General features: G+C 42.6%; 1 protein-coding gene across 2 annotated transcripts; it reads right to left on the minus strand.

Moving 5' to 3' along the window:
- Positions 1–615: 615 nt before the first annotated feature.
- Positions 616–18,037, minus strand: P4HA2 (prolyl 4-hydroxylase subunit alpha 2; the record flags this gene model as incomplete). 2 transcript variants are annotated; one of them, XM_079542637.1, is made up of 14 exons in its annotated part: positions 616–686; positions 1,498–1,594; positions 1,953–2,021; positions 3,318–3,383; positions 5,849–5,902; positions 6,476–6,575; positions 6,818–6,888; positions 9,653–9,829; positions 10,549–10,745; positions 12,347–12,586; positions 13,717–13,854; positions 14,568–14,719; positions 16,247–16,343; positions 17,956–18,037. In XM_079542637.1, the coding sequence occupies 14 exons, from the start codon at positions 18,035–18,037 to the stop codon at positions 616–618; spliced, it is 1,611 nt and encodes a 536-aa protein (XP_079398763.1). The 2 variants fall into 2 exon arrangements, with proteins under 2 accessions (XP_079398763.1, XP_079398764.1); XM_079542638.1 differs by lacking the exon at positions 3,318–3,383 and adding an exon at positions 3,452–3,511.
- Positions 18,038–19,814: the final 1,777 nt, after the last annotated feature.

Raw genomic sequence — 19,814 nt, forward strand, 5'->3', positions numbered from 1 at the left:
GCATCATGCTCCAACCTTTAGCATCATCCAAAGCCATGTTTTTTTAAAAGAAAGGGTAATGAAGAAACAGACCCTCAGAAAAGGAGGAAATAGAGGCTCCCTGTTCCCTAAACCCAGTACTGATACCCATCATGGACACAAAGATTTTTGAAAGAACATTTATTTTCAAAACTCATGATCCATAGAAATACAATAAAATTAACACGTACACAAAACTTAAAAACTTTGGTTTGAAGAAATATTTAACATCTAAAACTTCTGAGGTACAAAAGGCACAAGACCAGGCACCCGAGCATTCTGGATCACCCACAACATCATCTGCATCATTACTAAAGAGAACACTGAGGGTGGAAGACCACTAAAATGATGAACATGGCAGGGGAAAGGGAAGGTGGAGACGAATGACAGCAACTAAGACAAGAGATGTGTACAAAGCCATTTACTTTCACTCACAGGTGTTACATTTGTCTTTTTGTGACAAGTGCCAGGACTCTTGGGGGGGGGGGGGGGGGGGGGGGGGGGGGGAACAAAGATGGATCATTTCTTAGAAATGAACTGGAAGAACAAACAGTAGAAAAGGAGACAAAGAAACAAAGGTCTGCAGCAGGCTGGATATCAGTCAACCTCTGTTCTCCCACAAGGTCGTAAGAATTCATTTCCTCTTTCATGAAACCATTTGTTTGAAACTGTGGAACAAAGACATGGAATTAGTTACCACCATGCACCCAGTCCCTGTGCAGCACTGCAACCCAGACTCTTCTTTCCATTGAGGTCTTATACTTCCCCACCCACCCAACGGGAAACAAAGATTCACAGGGCCAGGAAGAAGATTTCCAGTTGCACAGTTGGCCAACAGTAACAAGGCAGTGTATTTTGGATCTGGTGTTATTACAGGTCGTTGTGCTCTGGCACTCAGAACACCACAGAGGCGATGGGAGGTGGGTTCAGAAATGGATGACAGGAGACATAAGCTACTTCCAGCAGATAACACAACCTCCCAGTGGCCAGGCACCCGAAGCAGGGAGTACAGACTATGGGCATCCAAGGCAAGAGGGAGCATTTGTCTCCAATGAGCCATGCAATCAGGTTTGCCTGCCTCCAGAAAGCACAGCAGCACACATCTGATCAGATAACACGATCAGGAAAGATGTTTTTGGGGAAAACTGAAGGGGGATGGTGGTATAGTAAAAAAAACCTATACATGCAGGGTGATCTTTTAAGTTCCCTTCCAACCCAAATCGTTTTACAGCTGTCCTATACCACACAAGGCCATTCTTACATGCTTTGCAACATCACTGCCACAAAAGCTCTCTCCAGAGACAGCTGAGCAGTGTAGCTGCTTCATGTTACATACTGAGATGCCAGCTTTCATTATTGCCAAATGACTCCAGCATTTAAAATGGCAATACTCGGGTTATTAAATGCTGCTATAATGGTTCAGTATACCACCATCTTTGTATACACCAAAGGTTTTGTTCCTAAAGGAGTTTTACTTACCCCATTTACACCCTACTAGCACTGGACAAGCTGCATGCCGTGTTCTATAATCGCCCTCACCACTTCTGAATAGGTTGTACCAAAACACTGCTGTTCCCTGCAGAAAAGATACCAGATGTGGATTAACCAGAACCCAGCCAACATGTTGAAGTCATTGACACGAGGAAGAGGAATAATGCCCAGGAACCCAATTGCAAGCTCTTATGAAACACTTCAGCATAGGTCACAAACAGCAGCACATAGAAAAGACAACTTGCTCTCAACTCTAATTCAGCTGTGTTCAGAGATTGAAAACATGATTTAATAACAGCTCTACATTGAAACCATTCCCACTATAAACCTCTAAGCATCAAGCAAGCTGCACGGGCACATTAACTGACTTAGATACAAGACTAATGAGAAAAGACAGTAGATGGAGAGGGGAGATGAGAAGCAGCCATACAGAGTGGCTTTACCTTCTTTGGCCATATGGCTGCCCCAAAATCTGGGAAAACTGTAGCTCCTCCAGCTTCCACATCACTCATCTAATAAAACAAAGTGAGAAAACAAAGTCAAACCAATCATTTACAGCACCTTTTGTACAAATGGCTCCCCAAGCTCAAGCGCCCCTTGTCCTAACACAACTCGCACCTCTGTGACTTGCAGTAACAAAGAAGAGATGGATTTCAACCAGCATGAATTGCTAAGCTGCTTATTGAAGGCTGTTACTTCAGCTGAAGGCTTTTATTCATATGCAAGCTTGATGAAGAGCTGATCTACAAGTACATATTACACAAATTAGCCATAAAAAAAACTGAACCTGCAGCATTAATAAGGCAGTACTCCAAAACAAGGGAGAAGACTTCAGAGTAAGTTAGCTTCAGAATTTCATTCTGGTTTATGATTCAATTAGAAAAATAAGTGCCTGTTAAACCACATTTCCTCAAACTGAAACCGTGTCCTTGGAACTCATTTTCATAATTTAGTTTAGCATCCTGGTCAACCACTTCAAAAAAAACAAACAACGCAAGTGGAAGACCTCAGTTTTCTGCACAATTTCTCTGCTGTTCCCCAACAGTTCTATTCTACTTCAAGTGCCTTAATAATACGTAAACCAACGAGGCTCTAAAGAAATGCTTGCATCTTTATGCTCTGCTGTTCTACACTGAAATGAACTATTGAATTTGTTAGCAAAGATGGATTCACTTTAAGCCCTACAGATGTGACTCAAAACCCAAAGTCCCCAGAAACACTTTCATTAAACTCAGTAATATTTTCACTGATCTCAGTAGGTTTTTGATCAGGAACTAAAGGGGAGAAACAAATTAGTCACATCCATTTCCCACAAAGTGCAAACAATCAAAAACAATCCCCACATTCTTCACTGCAACTAGGATTTCTGTTATGTTGTTATTACCACTCTGGTGTCTTCCTGCTTGGTACCTACAATAAAAGGGCACAAGATGCCATAGGAGCACAGTGCTTTGCCCCTTCCAGCTAGAAAGCTTGTGCATGCAACTCTGCAAGTTAACACCTACACCTTAACAACAAACTCTTTAGTAGAGACATCAGAACATGTTTGATATGTTCTGCATGGGACACACAAAAGGTGAAATGCCTTTGACCGTGTACAGCCAGCAGAGAATAAGATGCATGTTATTCACTGTGAGAATCAAGGTTTGTGCAGGAATCCCAATTCTGTTCACACAGGACAGCACCTGATGCTGCAGGAGCTGAAGACACTCCTTCCAAACACCCACAAACCTCTACAAACAACTGTGCCCGCTGCAAACAAAGCATCCCTGAGTTACACCCAATTCACAAAGGAGCATCATACTTACATAGTTTAAAAAAGTGGCCACACGATTTCCAGTCCCTAACCGCTTGAAAGCATCTGGCTCATCTTTCTATAAAATTAAATGAGAATAACTGCAAACTTCAAGCTCACAGACAGCAGACAAACAAAGGTACTTACATAGTTAAGAAACGTCGCTAGCCTATTTCCTTCCGATTTGAGAGTGCTGTCAAAGGGTCGCTGTAACAGACAACAACTTTAACCTCTCATTCTGAATGGGCTCACACTAGAGTTACATATGCAGCTCTGCACAAAGAGCCTCAGGCTCAAAGAGCTGGAATTAAGAGGGGATTCACAGGGCAGCACTAAAGCCAGCACAAATTGCAGCCACAGTGCACAGATGCATGCACGTTGCACGCCGGTGCTAGAAGGAGAAGTAGCACGCAAGTAATTCTCAGGGCATTACAGTAGAAGCAATGCTTTCAGGTGATATTTAAGTAACCAACAAGCTGTTATTGTGGTGGACACTGGTCTAAAGTCAACAACTGAGGTTATGAAAAACTCAGCTTGAACAGCATTTAGATAAGACATTAGATTCTCAATGTGTGATGATCTCAGAGAAACGTCAGAAGAAAATCTATTTCTAACAGCAACAAATTAGAATAGCAGTAATTCATCTCAAGTGGTTGTCTATCTAGAGTTGAGGACTATATCAAGAAGACCAGGTGTTGTGAGTTTCATTTGTTGAAGTATGAGATCATACAGGTGCCAGTTTATAAGCAGAAAATACCCAGAAGCCCAGGGCATCTGAAGGGCACAGAGGAAAAATGCAGTTAGAGGTTTATATGTATTGCTTATTGTTGACAAGATTCAGCCAAGTAATGTTAAGATGAATTCTTCAATAAAAAAAATAAACTTTAACAGTTAAAAAAAAAAAAAAAATGCAGAAACCAGCATTAGGAAAAGACAAGCAGCAAGAAAAACTCTGAGATGTTGTAGTTCAATCTACTTGATTATTTCAACAAAATATCTTTCCTGAAATGGGTTCACACTAAGAACTACATGCCTGCATCAGTACATGCAAATTCAATCTAATATCCAACATTGAAGCTCAGATAAGAGGAGTTCCCCTGTTTCCAAGACCTCTAAGCCCAAACTCAGGTCCAGCCATGCATTTCTGAGCTTCAATATATAAGATTCTTCTGTAACTTTCGAGTACCCAACACGATCTGGAAGTTGAAATACTTAAGTATTAAAGCTTCCCCATCTGAGAGCTGTAAGGGAACAAAAAGCTGTGAGGCTGATCAGACAGTGAGAGAGCAATGTCTCTGGATTCCAGTACTGGAATCTGTGACGCACAGAGCCTGGCAGACCAGCCCAAGCCCACGGCAAACTCCCCATTTGCCCTGCTTTAACTGATGACTGCAGCCAAGGCTATGTTCCAAATGGAGCTCTGTCCCAGCTGCCTAATCCAAAAGTAAAGACCATAACGACCAAATTGATATCTGAGGTCCTTGAGTTCAAAGGCTTTGAAGAGAATTTAAGAGCATTGACTTCACTCTGGAAACAAAGCAGTCTTAAAGTTGACAGAGAAATTCTCTCAACAGGCCAAAGCCAACGAGTAGGAGCTTCCACAGTGCTGGGGATTAAGATTATTTATGAACAGCATTCAGTAGGGCCCCTTCAATGCTGTTCTCAATTATTGGGTTACCCTCTGGCTGCAGCAATCCATTCTTTTTATCAGGTAAAAACACTGGAATAGTTTGAATTAAGATGGATTCGATTGGAGATGATTCTACCTGAAACCAAGACGGATTTTGTATTTGTGACAACTAGTCATCACAGCTCTTCAGCTGTGTTCATCACAGCTATGTCATCACAGTCATCACAGCTATTCATGTACCAAGGCAACTGCAAAGAAGAGTTTGTCTTCTCCCCTCTCACTGCTAACCTGAGCTCACTCTTGCCAGGTAGAGCCCTCTAGTGCCTGGTATAGACCCAACAAGTGCCAGTGATAAGTTTCCCTGCTGTCACCACAGCACTGGCATCCTGGACAGGGGTGACAAAACTCTGCTGACTCCCTATAGCTGCAATCACAAAGGTTTTAAAGGCTTTTATCAGAAGGGTTCCAACTCAAAGACTTCCATACATGCTGCTTTTTTGGAGGGACATGTCCTGCTCAGCCAAAGTACTTTAAAATACCCAAAAGAGGACTGACAACCTTGCTAAATTTATAAACCCAATGGAACAACTCTATCTCCATCCAGGGCTGAGTTCCCTAGCAGGGTAACAGAAGGAGTACATATAAGAACAGTAGGACTATCTCTCAATATCTCTACATCGTGCAAGGAACCAAAGGGACAGAATCAGGCAGTCAGATTTGTTCATTGGTCTCTTGAACTTCCAGCACCAGAGAAAGGAGTGAGAGTTTTCCAGAGGTCATAATCCATTCCATGCAACTGGGCTAAACGGTTTTTTATTAGAAAAGACATTTTAATAAGGGTTTCAACAGTTCCCAAAATGATCTGTTCCCACCCTCACCCCGTACCCAAGGAGTAATTGGAAAAGTAGTCTTACCCTAGAAAAATCAAAGTGTGGCTCATACTGCCCTCCCATTCCATAATTAGCAACCTAGAGAAGAACAAAGCAAAATATTTGTACACAGTGAACTGCACGACTGCTGCATAAGATAACTCTCAAAGATCCAAAACACCCTTTGAGAAATGGTGCTCTGTGGCAAGATTGCTATCTGCTTAACAGATATCCACTCAACTCCTTTTTCTTCAGATTGCCAGTAATGAGGTGTGCAGACAAGCATTGAGAGTTCCCTCCCTTTCAGCTTAAGGGTTCCACTGAGAATTTCTCAGTACTGATGTTTCTTAACAGCAGCTCTCTTTGCTTATCACCACAACAACCTGATAAACATGAACATGCAGCAACAGTTGCTATCATACTTACTCCCTCCTCCTCCGAAGAGGCAGAATCTGAGCATGGGTGTTTCTCTAGCACACGTCTGATCTAGGAGATGGTGCTGCTCATGACCTTACTCACCCACTCACCAGGAACCCGTGTGTTCAGTTAACAGAATGCCTAGGAGGAGCTGGTCAGGAGCAATGCTGATATTTGTTTCTGGATTAATACCACACCACCCCACTGAAGAGCTACTCATCAGATCTCATCCTGCTAAGGTAAAAGTGCACCAACCTGCAACAGCTCAGCTGTTTTCACTGTCAGCCCCGTGATCTGCTGCATTCGTTGATTCACCTTAGCCACGACAGGATCATCATCTTCCTCCAACCATGAACTAGGGCAAGAGAAGGGAATAGGAAGCAGTGAAACATCGTTTTAGAATACAGAGCCCCAAACCACGAGCTTCCCAGAAGAGAAGGATTTCTTCTACCCCAAATTACACAGATGAGCCATTTACCATGCACTTGTTGTGCAAGCTTTTGCTGCATGCAAAGCATTTCTAGTTCTCCAATGGAGGTAGCACACAAGGGCTGTTAAGCACAGAAAACTTAAGGCTGAACTCTTCTCTAGGCTTACCTTTTTGATACCCTGTAGCTAGCCACTGTAAGGACACCGGTTTTGGGATCACGAACTGTGGCTCGTGCCAGCTGTGCCAAAAAATCCCAAACAGGAAGAAACATCAACTACAGATCAAAAAACAGACTTCAATCCTAACAGAACCAGCAGCTGCTTTATCAAATTTCAGTGTATCACAGCATGAAAGTTAAACTCCGACCTAGAGTTTGTCCCAGACTCAGGCTAGAACAGTACACAGAAAAATGCAAATGCAATCCATCACCTGCAGCTGATTCTAGAGAAAGCAATTGACTGCAAAAGCCATGATATCCATTAAATGCACAAGTAGTGCTAACTGAGGTACCTTATAAAAAGACTTCTTAAACAGCTGGAGTCCATATTAACAAGATGGAACAACAACAAAGTCAACATATGAAGCTTATGTTCTTGGCAGAAAGAATTGTTGGATGCTGCATACATTTAATCAGCCCTCTCTTCATGTGGACTGGAAAAAGCTCACTCTTAGATTTAAATACAGATGAAAACATTTGCAAAATGAATTACAAATTACAGGGCAGACAAATCCACTTGTCCTGAGGACAAGACTCAATATTACCACACTTAGATTTTCCCAATTGGAAAATGCCTGCAACATCTGCTCTCAGTGACAGATACTTTTATAGCAGCTTACCTATGCATTTCGCACAGCAAATAATGCATCACTGTTAGGCCACATCACACAGTTAGTATATAGGAGGAGTCTGGAACCTTGCAGAACTGAGCAGATCCACTGTGGCAGCAAAGCAACAGCCTGCTGCTTGCTTAACAGGCAACTTGGGTCTCGTACTCGCAACTGAGAACAAGAACTGGGACACTCATTTGTCTGACTGCAAAGTCAAACCACATTTAAATTTAACTCCTGAAAACCACAAACACTTAAAATCGTGCCTTCTTCCTTCCGCTTAATTACAGGCCCCAGAAAGCCCTTTTATTTGCATTTTCTTCCCAGTAGGCAGCTATTTCCTTCATTTCTCCTCAAATAAGCCTCCAGCCAGTTTTACAACCCTCGTCTCGTCCCTGTGCGAGAGCTCTTGGCACATCTGCTCATCTAATTCTGACTCAGTTATTCTGCTCCAGATTTCTCCTGTGAAAAACACAGCAGAATAAGCAGGCTGACAATGTTGTTCTTCCCTGTGCAACGAAGCACAGCTTCAGGGATGCAATTTAGCTTTCTAAACTTTCTATTACGCTGCTACTTGAGCTTGCGCACGCCTGCTTGATTTCTGCCCTTTGCATTTAGATCTAGTGGCACATCTTGGCCTTTTCAGGCTCCCACACCAACAAAGTTAAGAGTTTTGGAGACCATTTCCAGCACTGAGCAGCTGACAGTCAGCTCTGATGTATTGCCTGTCGAGTTGGAACTACTTTCTGGAACTGGAGTAAAAGCAATTGCATTTTGCAAAACAATAACGAAAACCAACTGAGTATCACATACAGATGTTGTTTCTCTACAAAACAAGAAATACTGGCAAGCATAAGCTGCAGATAATATTAAGTGTTTAGACCCTGAAGTAAAAGTTCCTTGCAAATACAAGGAAATATTCATCCTTCCGAGCCCAAAACTAACACAGTGCTTCAGTTTGTCTCAAAGCTTCCATGACTACTAACTGAAGTTTCCTGACTGAAATTACGCTACATTAACGCTATCTCATCACAAGATCTGCATTTTCCAGTATTTCAGTAGTACTGCAGAACTCAAAGCTATTCTTCCTACAGAACAGTCAGACAGATTTAAGTTATAAGAAACTATTTTCTTTAATTAAAGAAGCCCGAATCTTAAGATGACAGTATTTACCTCCTGTTGTACTGATCCTCATCCTACAGCTGCATAGGTAACATGAAGAATTCCTTTCACATTATTGACATAAGCAAAACTTAGCGAGTCTTAATATTTTCCATCATTAAAGCTTTGAACAAAAGCTGTAAAACTGGAAAAAAAATCTAATAGCTGCCCTATTAGAAGGTGCTTGATTTCATAAAGTAGATTTAATGATTCAATCTTTCAGTGTTTCTATTTTATCTGAGGCTCAAAGTTTTACAGTATGACATAATAGGAAAAGTCTGTTTGCAGAGCTGAGAATCCTCTTTGAGAGGGAAGTGTTGTGCCAGCACTCCCACAGCTAGCCAGTACTCACAAGCCCAGAATAACAAATAACTCTGGGTGTTTGAGGAACTGGTGCTTCTTCAGACCTGTAAACATCAGTAGGTACTAACGTTTACAGTTAGAAATGCACGAAGGCAATCCTTGAGTGGAATCTTATCACCACAGTTGTCAGCAGGAGCTACAGAAGTGCTGGAAGGAACCAATCCTATACAACTTTACTTTCCTCCGAGACCTGGCAAGCACAGAAGATGGAGCATCTATTGCTGATCTCACATTGCCAGAAAGGAAACAGACTGGTAACCTCACCTCTAGGGAAGTCAGATAGAATCACCAACTTTGTGGGGTTATTTTTGTGTGCACCCACATCACGGGTTAAAGGTACTGCAATTCAGGTCAGCCTCATTTCAAGAAGGTGACTGAAGCTATGTTAGGCCAGGCAGGCAGTCACCTACCTTTCCAGCTCCAGCCCTTATTTACTAAGGAATTCTGCACATTTAAACACAACATTGCACAAACCCCTTCGTGAGCCTGAGATTTAGGGTCCTACATCACCAGGCAGTTTTGAAACTCTTCCCCTTAGCTTCACAGTGTATTATCCGTACTACGAAACCATTCCCTCAAATCCTTTGCCTAGCCTTTGCTCGTAGATCAAAGCATGCAATTAGCAGTCAGTGAGATGAAGGGAAACTCACCCTTGGTTTCGCCAGTTGTTTAATTTTCTCAATTTCCTCATCAGACATGACATCATAATAGCGTACAATATGAGGGCTATCCCATTCATCTTCTTCTTTAAAGGGAGCTATGAGCAGATGGGGGTTTCTGTTTCCATTGTGGTACCTACAGAACAGCCTTTTCTGCCTCCGAGGCGTCTGAAACAAGGCACCAAGTAAAATGCATTGTTTGCTCAACCATTATTCATAAGCTTAGAAAAAGGAAAAGAGCGTGTCTTATTTCATAAGCACTAGCAAGAGCAGTCAGCACACAGCTAGTGTCAGAGGTAAGCAGCAGCAATGTTGATATTTATTGTGAATGAAAACCTGCTGCTCCAGATGCCACTAAAAAGATCTGGAAAAACTAATCTCTCAGTTAAATCCTAATAGGCTATAAATTCAGATTCAATAAATAAAGTTTGGCTGTAAGAAATGCCTGGCTCTTATAATTTCAGCTGCGCAGAGAAACAAATGGATTTCTTCCTGCACTAAAAATATTTGAAGTGCCAAAGACTGGCAGGTCAGTACAGTCACCCCCAGAAGCACCCATCAAGATGCACAAAATGTGATGCCATAACAGTGGCAAAACGTAACTAGTTCTCAGTGGAAAAAGCCTCCTACTGTACCAAAACAGCCAGCACCTGAAATGATTGGATAAACAGACTGTCAGGAGACTCAATTCTCAACAACCTTTAAGAAGAACAAGCTGAGAGCTGTTCTGTACAGAATTAACAGGTTAAGACAGAGGCTGAGGCATAAGTGCATGTCTCAGACTGGACAATTACACTCAGTTTTTCTTGCACAGCTTTACACACGAGCCAACTTGACCATCCTTATGCAAAGGCAGCGCAGTCGGAAAAGCTCTGCCTTTCTCTTACCATTTTCACCCCTTCACCTCTGCAGAGGGCCTCATAGATATCACGCTCTGGCAGGTAGTCAAGAGGTCTCTCATAGGCACCACTCTGCACCACGGGTTCCGTTGTGGCCACTGTCTTGTTTGAGGACTTCTCTCTCTCCTTCTCCAGCAGCTTCTCAAAGTACCGCAGATTGCTGCCTGCTCTCTCATGAGTGCTGTCTTCATTGGGACAAAACAGACAGAACCAGTAACTGGTACAGTCTCAGGAATTGTTAATGCAAGGAAGAGTTTGCATCAAGATTCAGCAATAATTCTCTCCTTCCTAGAGCACCATCAAGCAACCAAGTGCTCCGGCTCCTGTTTGTCTCTGCAGAGGGAAGCTGGCGTCCTTCTGCAGTAATTTCTGAAAGGATCTGTCACAAAACATGCAATCTGAGTGGAGGGAGGTTTTGGTCATCCCAATTCTCCTGCACTTCAAATACTGTCTGCCTAGTTCCACCCAGGAGAAACAGACCACAAGAGATCAAGCTAGGCTACTTGCAGCACCCTTCACCATGCCTCTCATCTGCAGTGCACAAGCAGGCTTCAGCCCAGTACCTCAGTGGAACCCCAGCCACAAACTTCAGTCTCAAACACTTCCTGTGAAGTCTGGAAGCTCAGAAGTTAAGCACTGCCATTTACCAGCTTACCTACAGCATCCATTCTCTCATGCCTATGCCAGAGGTATGCTGGAACACATTAGACCTATCATTAGTGATTACTGCTGTTGCTATGAACTAGTAAATATCATCAATAGTTGACTTTAATCACCTATTGTAGTTACACTATAGAAGGAAGTCCCAGTTCACAACTATGTGTCTCTGGACATGCACCTACAACACTTTTTTGCTTTTGACCTTCCCAAGCTCATTGTGTCCCTTATTCAGCTAACCCAGATGGTCACTGAGTAACCACCCCTTAAAGCACAGGCTGATATTGGCTAGATAAAGGTTAGCCCAGAGTAGAGGAGGCTCCCACAAGAGACTGTCAAGTCTGCTCCACTCTGACGCTGATGTGTACTGTGCTATCAGTGCTATGCATTCCTGCAGAAGGTACTAGATTCACTACAGTCATTCTGTAAACTTCAATCTAGGAATCTCAACATCTGCAGAAGTTATTCATCTTTCCCATTCTCCTCCCTGCTAATAAAACAGCTTCACTCACTCTCAGGATGCTGCCAGCATCTAGATTAAGAATAACAGCTGATTTAAAAACCATACAAATATTTCAGTCAGAAGATGTTAATCAGAGATAATAAACTTCCTCAACACAAGTAGAGCTGTATTTAAAGGAATGCCTATTTGCTCACTCAAAAGAAACCTAAAAACAGAGCACAGATAAAACCAGGTCTCAGGAAATCCTAATCTATGGTCTGACTGCTCAGAGAAATACACTGAGATCTCAGGCAAAGAAACTACCTAACAAAGAGCATCTGCACAGAAAAATGTCAAGAAATATTAAAAAGTCAGTAGGTTTTGACAGCAGAGGTAGTACTCTGCTGAGCCCATGGCAGCCTCAATCTCTACTGGAATCCTTGAGCTCAGGCATTAACCATTACCAGACACATCATGGTACACCAGAAAATACAGTGGTCAGACAGACATTTAGGTTTCAGGTAATAACAGTATGGCCTATAGGATGGCTTGCTGAAGACGTTCCATGCACAAGTAGACTTTTCTCCATAACTTATATTTGTTTACAGGTCATCTGGCAGGAAATCCTTCCAGCCAGCTCACCCATAAGTATGGGCTGCTCTTGGCTGTTACTGGCAATGCTCTTACCAAGGGATATCAGGCGCCTTGTGAGCTCCATGGCTCTGTGCAAGTCCCCAAACTGGAAGACAGCATAGCTGAGATAATCCAGGATCTCCACTTTGCTGACTGTAGTATCCTCCCCCTCATCGTGCTGTTTTAAGGCTTGCTCCATCCAGAGCACTGTGTGATAGTAGTCACCATCATTGTAAGCAGTCTTGCCCATACCAAAGCAGTCACTCACTGTCAAAGACGACCTATATTTTGTTCCTAATAACAAAAAAAGATCTTTAAGCAACCTGCACAGAAGCATCCTTGCCCTCACATGTGGAGGCACATTGAGAAATATCAGTAAATACACAAATCTATAATAAAAAACATCTTTTGAAGAATGCACTAACAATGATTTACATTCCATGCTAAACTGGTCACGCTCAGGAGTCAAAAATTACATTCCATCATCATTGTAGCATTCATCTATTTGGGAACCAGGAAAAGTTTAACAAATTTCTCTTAAGCTATTCTGCCTTCTGCTGTAGACAAAGGCAGAATGGACTAAAACCTTAGCAGACTTGACAGACACTAAGGTGACACTGTTAGATTATCAGAGATGTCTGGCTAGACAGCACACTGCCTCGTTTGCTCTTGAGGTGTACATTTGTGCACAAGCAGCTGATTGTTATTTAGGCAAACTAGGTTCAATTGTGTACAGATTTCCGGTTGCTCCAGATCAGGTGCACAGATATGGCTTCATCTTCAGTTCACTGTTTGTGACCTACATTTAACTAAAGCTATTTTGTGAACTCAACTACCCACACTAACGAAGTCCAGGCAATTTGTAAGCAGCAAACAGCACACTTGCTAGCACATCTCTTACAAATACCCACTGGGACTCCTGAGAGAACAGTGGCACATCACAATATGTTTATCTAGTCTCAAAAATAACTTTGTGGCAAATATCATTAGTCTTTATTCCATAGATAAAGAACAAGAGGGCAAGAAGAGAACCACGCTTTGCAAAGAGCCACAAGAGCAGTGAACTAGGGAGCATCGCCTCTGCTCAGCTCTTCAGTTCCCAGGGAAACAGCCATGCCATTTGCCAGCACAGCTACCAGCACAAGCAGCTTCCTAGCTTTGGTACTGAGACCACAGAAAAAGCCAGAACAGATTTCCCCTTAAATTAATAGAAATAAAAACTGTGCCACTTGTCAGTGTGGATCCCTGGCTTGGATAGAAAAAACCTCATTCTCAGAACATTACAGCAAATGCAACCTCTACTGCTTGAGCCACACGATTTCAGAACCACAGGCCTTTATTTCCACCCAAAACAGACTTTTGGAGAGTTTGAGGGTGTTACTGTTTGCATCTCTTTATAGCAGATGAGACCATTGTGCACTTGCCTGGCAAGTTCCCTCGAGAGAGAGTTTCAGGGTCCAGTTTGTATGTGTCCTGCAGGCGCATCAGAGCTTTGGCAGCCCCTGTCTCATCTTCTTCAGTTGGAAAAAACTGACGCTGAATCGTGAGATTTGTGATAAAGCCTTCATAGCAAAAGGAAAACAAAAGGAAAAGCTGTTACTTCGACAGTTTGAATAAGTGCAGCACCAGATTAACACAGAACACATCTGCTTTGTTTCTGAATTCCAGGATTCAAATTAACTAGATTTGAAACCTCTCATTAGGCTCTCCATTTATACAGGCATTGCTTTCTGTCCAATTACAAGAAACAGAGTTAACAGGCAAATGACAAGAGAAATAACCATCAATACATTCACTTGCACCACATAATTACTGGCATACAATGACAACGTCCTTTGCCAATTCAGTACAGATCTCATTTTGATTCTTATTTATGACCAACATGGTCAAAGTGACTGCTTACAGATTGGGAAGTGATGCAGCAGAAGTAAGATGAGTAAGCTGTTACACAGAGGAATATAGAACTCAAGACAAGATATAAAACAGCTGATAACTGCTGGCCACTTCAGGACATCCTATTCTCCTTTGCTGCAAGCTACACAAGCAAACCAAATGTAATGTGCCTATGACAAGTAACAGCTTTGAGTCTTGACTCAGCAGCAAGTTTCCCCTCTTGGGTACCCAGTAAGCAAGACCCCAGTCATTAGTTTAAGTTCCAAACCAAATTAGCAATGGTATTTAAGCCACAGCTGAGCCTGCAGCTTCCAGAACAAAAGGGGAAGCAACGCTGCTGTAGGGGGACCTCCCACCAACAACCTTCCCTGCAGCTCCTCACCATTTGTTGTATCCTGAAGAACCAGGTTTTCTAATTCCAGCCAATCAGTATTTAAACGCTTCACCAGCTTGTAAGCGTTCACAGGGTGGGCCAGGTACCCTTCTGGATCCGAAGTGGATTTGCTCGTCAGCACATCCATTTTCTCAGCCCAGCTGGAAAGAGAGAATGGTATTCCTCAGCCTGAGAACAATTTCTGAATGCATATCTTCCTTCTGAAGTCATCCTAATTACATAGCTGGAACCAACTGGCTGCTTTTGCTACCGTAACCAGATGTAAGGCTTTTAACTTCACCAGATGAAGTGAGGTTCATTGATATATATATTTTTAATCACAATGTGCTCTTTTCAAAGAGATTTATTTCCTTGCCTATTAATTTAAATCTCAGCAGGCATTCATCTCCCCTGCAATGAGTCTTAGCCATCCGTTTTCAACACATTGCACTTCAGCAAATAATAAAAAGCATCACTTATCTACCTCAGAAATGTGCAAATCGCTATCATCCCTTGTGACAAGCATTTGGCCAACCTCTCTCCAGTACCCAGTATGAAAAAAGCTTTGAGGTAAGCTAATAACTGAACATTAGAAATCCCCTTTGAGTCTAACCCCAAGCCATGACTGAACCATGGCTGTAAGCAGCTCAGTACAGCCATTGGCACAAGCTGCCAGGCTGCCTTATTCTGCGTATCACGATGTTGCAACAAAGCAAGATGAGAACCCTTAGCAGAGATGGCAGATTAGTGACACCTTGAGACATGTCTCACATCTCTTAACAAAATCAGCTTTCACTGCATCCAGTGCTTATTTTGCAAAGTAGTAATAAGGTGAAGTTTTACTCTCTGTTCACAGAGGTGTTTTGAATCAAGCATCTCTATGCATAGAAAGCAATTGTGAGAAATGCCACCATATTCAGATGATGAAATTCAGCATGTTACAAAGCATATCCCTCAGACTAGAGCTCAAGTGTTGTGACAGCTGAAACATCCTCTTGCTTACCAATATAGGAAAAAGTCAACTGCAAATTCAGCACATGCAAAGAGAAATCTGACATATGCAGATGATTTTTGTTGCTTTAGAAGTATTATACATAGCTTGAACTCTAAACATACTTGAACAGGAGACAGTTTTTCTTCAGAAGGGCAACTTTTCAAGAAATAAATATTTGTGCGTACAAAAAGTGACGAGGAATTTGGCTCATTTCACTGTTTCATAACCCTATCCCCACCCAACAATCCCAAAGGGAGATCAAGCTGCCAGATACCATCTGGAGTTCAGAAAGTCCTTGGAAAGCATGGCTCCAGTTACAGGCACACAGCTCCTACCAACCCAGACCTCAGACCGTTCTGGTGTCATACCCTGTTAGGTACAACTTGCAGCTAGGTAAGTATTAACAGCCTAGCTGAGGAGAAGTGTGTTGTCAGCAAGAGCTTTAACTGATTTGAGGCACCAGGACAATAGGAGCTGTGTGCTGCTTACAACAGGTAGCCCAGAGCAACAGCATCTACAGGCATTTAGCTCATGCAGGCTCCTCTTCGATATCAGTGTCTTCTCCACAGGAGCACTGCTTACACTCATTATATTTACTGGGGAAGTACAAACCAGAACAGGAAGGTGAGCTTAACTGAACACAACAGGTTATGCACTTTGTGGCCCCTCTTCACTGTGCAAACCTCTCCCCTACCTTTTAATCTGAGACAGTTTGGTCTCTTCTGCTCGGATGTATTCTTTCAAAGACTGTACCAAGTCCTTCTCTGCATAAATCAGATCTGTCATTTGACCTGAAAACAGAATACAAGCAAGTAGTAATCACTCTCATGATGAGTTCCCCAGCAGCAAACATCTCAGATGCTGCAGCCCCTTTAAGAAAAGAAATCAAAGGTGTGCATTTAGAGCTCGAAAGCTTTCGGACTCACTACACAAACAGGTCTGACATTGCAATGCTTCAAGAGGCTATTAAAGCCTCAACTTCATTTGTTCACATAGCCTTGCCTCTTTTTTTAACCATCTCCAAATTACTTGGCTATTGTAATTATATGCCAGGCAAACAAAATAAAGGTTTGACATTAATGAAGCTACTGCTCAAAGCAACAAGTCATGCAGATGCCCCAACATCTGTTCAGCACATGGACAGAAATGAGGTCAGCTTCTACTCCACCATTTGACTCACTTAAAATTACAGCTTTTCAGTGTGGTATCTGTGGATACACAACCCACCACTAAGGAGGAACTTCAGACTGATGTTTATGGACTGACAAAGTCTCTCCTCATTAGCATTAGACAGAATTGCCAGCATATTCATCTGAAGGGTTGTGACAAACTTTGCTTTTCAAAGAGCAACACTGAAAGACCCAATGGATATTCAGCAACAGCTGAATTGAACAGCTTTTGTTTCAGTGTTCTAAAGTCTTTATTAGTGGGGCATAATTAAGCAGAAAGGCAGCAGGATGTTCTTTTCCCAAAGATAAGAAAGGTCCAGAAATGGGCAAATGGAAAAAGCAGGTGGTCCTTCACAGTAACCTTGCAGCCACGTAGGTAAGCACCCTTTACTCAACTTTGGAGCACAAGAACACGTGCTTCAAACTCCACTGCTTTGCTCTGGCTGATAAATTCCATACATGAGTGCAAAACAAGCAGGAGTTTGGAGCTCTACCATTCAGAAGCACTGCTTCACTGAGCTCAAAGTTGAGGACAGCCAGATCCGTTCACCTCTTATCTTTACAGGGGGATTCCACACTATTCCACAGGAAAGCATTAGACCAAGTCACAGCAGAAATCAGTCTGTGCCTACTTCTAGGATCTGCTACAGAAGCCACATAGTTTAATCGCAGCTTCAAGACAAGAACTAGAATTTCATCAAATCAGTCTATTTTCAAGACCTGCAGCAACATGAATTCATTGAGATTTACTGAAGCCTTACAAAACCAGGAAGGGTTTTGGAGGAGATTTTTCCTTCCTATTCTCAAATTCAATTCCAAATCTCATATAAAAGATAAGATACGCCACATTTTGTGAAAGAATATTTCACATATTTATCACAGAAGTTCTCTGCACGAAATCAGCACCTCAGGATGAAGCTTTGTGCTGCATTCAAAACACCAGATGCACAGCTCTCAAGAAAACATAGATATTGTCTTCTTTTACTCAAAGACCTCAGAGAAACTCGTACAGGTTAGTCATAATGTGCTGAGCTAACCAAACGTGAACAACTTCCAGTGATACAAAGCCTGCAATGCAGAATAGCACCAAGGATGTCAAAGTGTTGCTCTCCCTGACGAAGCTGGTGTTTGATAGGGCCACACAAGGGCAGTCCTATGGTTCATCTGTAAAGTTTAACAGTTTTGGCAGTCATGTTAGTTGCATAGTAACATTGTGAACTGGTTGTTTCCATACCTATTGAAGTGAAGAACTCTGCCTCTGCATGCCAGATCAAGAAAACACTGGTAAAGAACACCAACTGCAGCCAGGGCTTCATCTTCTAGAAAGCTCAAGCCTGGAAAATAAGAGTTGTATCATCTTCCAGCAGCAATAAAGCCCCAATCAAATGGCCAGACACAGACATGCTAGGAAACAGTTATATAAAAACTGTCAAGAAACACAAATAGTGAGAAAGCCAAATAAATAACACATTTTGTAGAGTAGAAGTGGCAGCAAATGCTGGAAAACTTTAAAGTGAAAATTTCCAACTTGGATCATTCAAAATACATCATCCCAATGCTATGGGCTCTGGGCACAGCCCTTATGGCTTCTGGATTTCCAAGGCTGCTGCTCAGCAAGCAGAACAGCCACCAGAGGAGCTCTCCCAGCGTCCCCACATTAGAACAAAAGGAAGATGATAGAAGGAGCTGGCAGATGGATGGCACCTTCCCTTCCTCCATTTTTCAAGAATGCAATATGATGATAGGAGTCCCAACCCTTAATCCAAGCTCCTTGGTACGTGGATGCAAACAACAAGCACACAACACCAGCATCATCACTGAGAACAGGGCATACAGCTCTGCTATGTATTACCACATTGCAAGGTATTTCTTACATTTTCCTTCTGATTGCCTTAAAAGTCTACGTGAGAAGTCAGAAATACCACGACTTTGCAAGCATGAGCAAGCAGAAAAACAGCATTTCAGACAGGGAATGCAGAAGACTTCTTACCACGCTGTTTCTCACCCCCCTGCAAACCACGTATTCCCAAACGATTTGTTCAAGCTCGTTCAGAACTCATACATGGGTAACGTGAGAACCAAGCAGAGCTGAATGAACAGCACCACGCAGAGGTCTGCCAACACTGACAGCCACTATAAGTGATATAGCAGAAAGCACAGCGACTCGAGAGCACTTGGGAAGCACATCAGTTGGGATACGTTCAGCCAGGAGCGTCCATCTGCATGGGCTGTTCTTGTCTCACAGAGTGGTTTTTTGGACACACTACACAGAGCCTGGCAAAACAATTACCAGGGAGCTTTCCAGTTCAAACAACACAACTTTGCTTTCTCCCTGCACCTCCCCACCATGTTCACTCATGGCTCAGGATACCTGCCAAGAAGAACACTTACTACAACTAGCAGCTTGTCTTTACAGCATATCTTTAACAGCTTTGCCATCCTACTCAGGTTTTCTTGAGTCAATAAACAGAAACCCTCTGTAAACACAAACCAGCTCTTGCTTGAAGAAGCAGACACCTGGCCGTAGGACTTCCAAACTGTTTGTATACATTCTTTTCACAGCTGTTATTCAGAAAACCAGCAAGAAATAATGAATTACAGGAGACTAAGAGTGATGTCATAACCACAGTTTTGGAAAGCACAAGTGTATGTGTACACACACACGTGTGCATGGCTTCCCCCCACACTACAGCCAGGCTGTCTGCTAACACAGAACAGGGCCAGAAGGGGCATTAGCACCTCCCACCTCAAAAACCAGGACCAAGAGACCAGTGAAGCCTGTCTGCTTTCCTTGGTTGACAGAAGAACTTAATTGCACAGAAATGCCTGAACTCTGTAGATAAGAGAGCTGCAGGACAAGTACTGCCTGCACTCCTGGCTTTTTTCAGCAGCTTCTTCAGCATGGTATGCCTGTTACCCAGGCAGGTGAACTTAGGATTTCCTTTCATTCCAATGAGAGCAGCTACACTGCTCTAAAACAGGTTTCAGAAGACTCACACAGGTTCTGTAAGCTCAGTTTAGCCTAAGTTTAAAAACATGCAGGGGTCATGCAGGAACTGAGAGCAGGCAGCATAGGCTGTATTAAGGGCACAG

This window comes from Tetrao urogallus (genome assembly GCF_951394365.1).
Source record: "Tetrao urogallus genome assembly, chromosome: 14".
NCBI classification, from domain to species: domain Eukaryota; kingdom Metazoa; phylum Chordata; class Aves; order Galliformes; family Phasianidae; genus Tetrao; species Tetrao urogallus.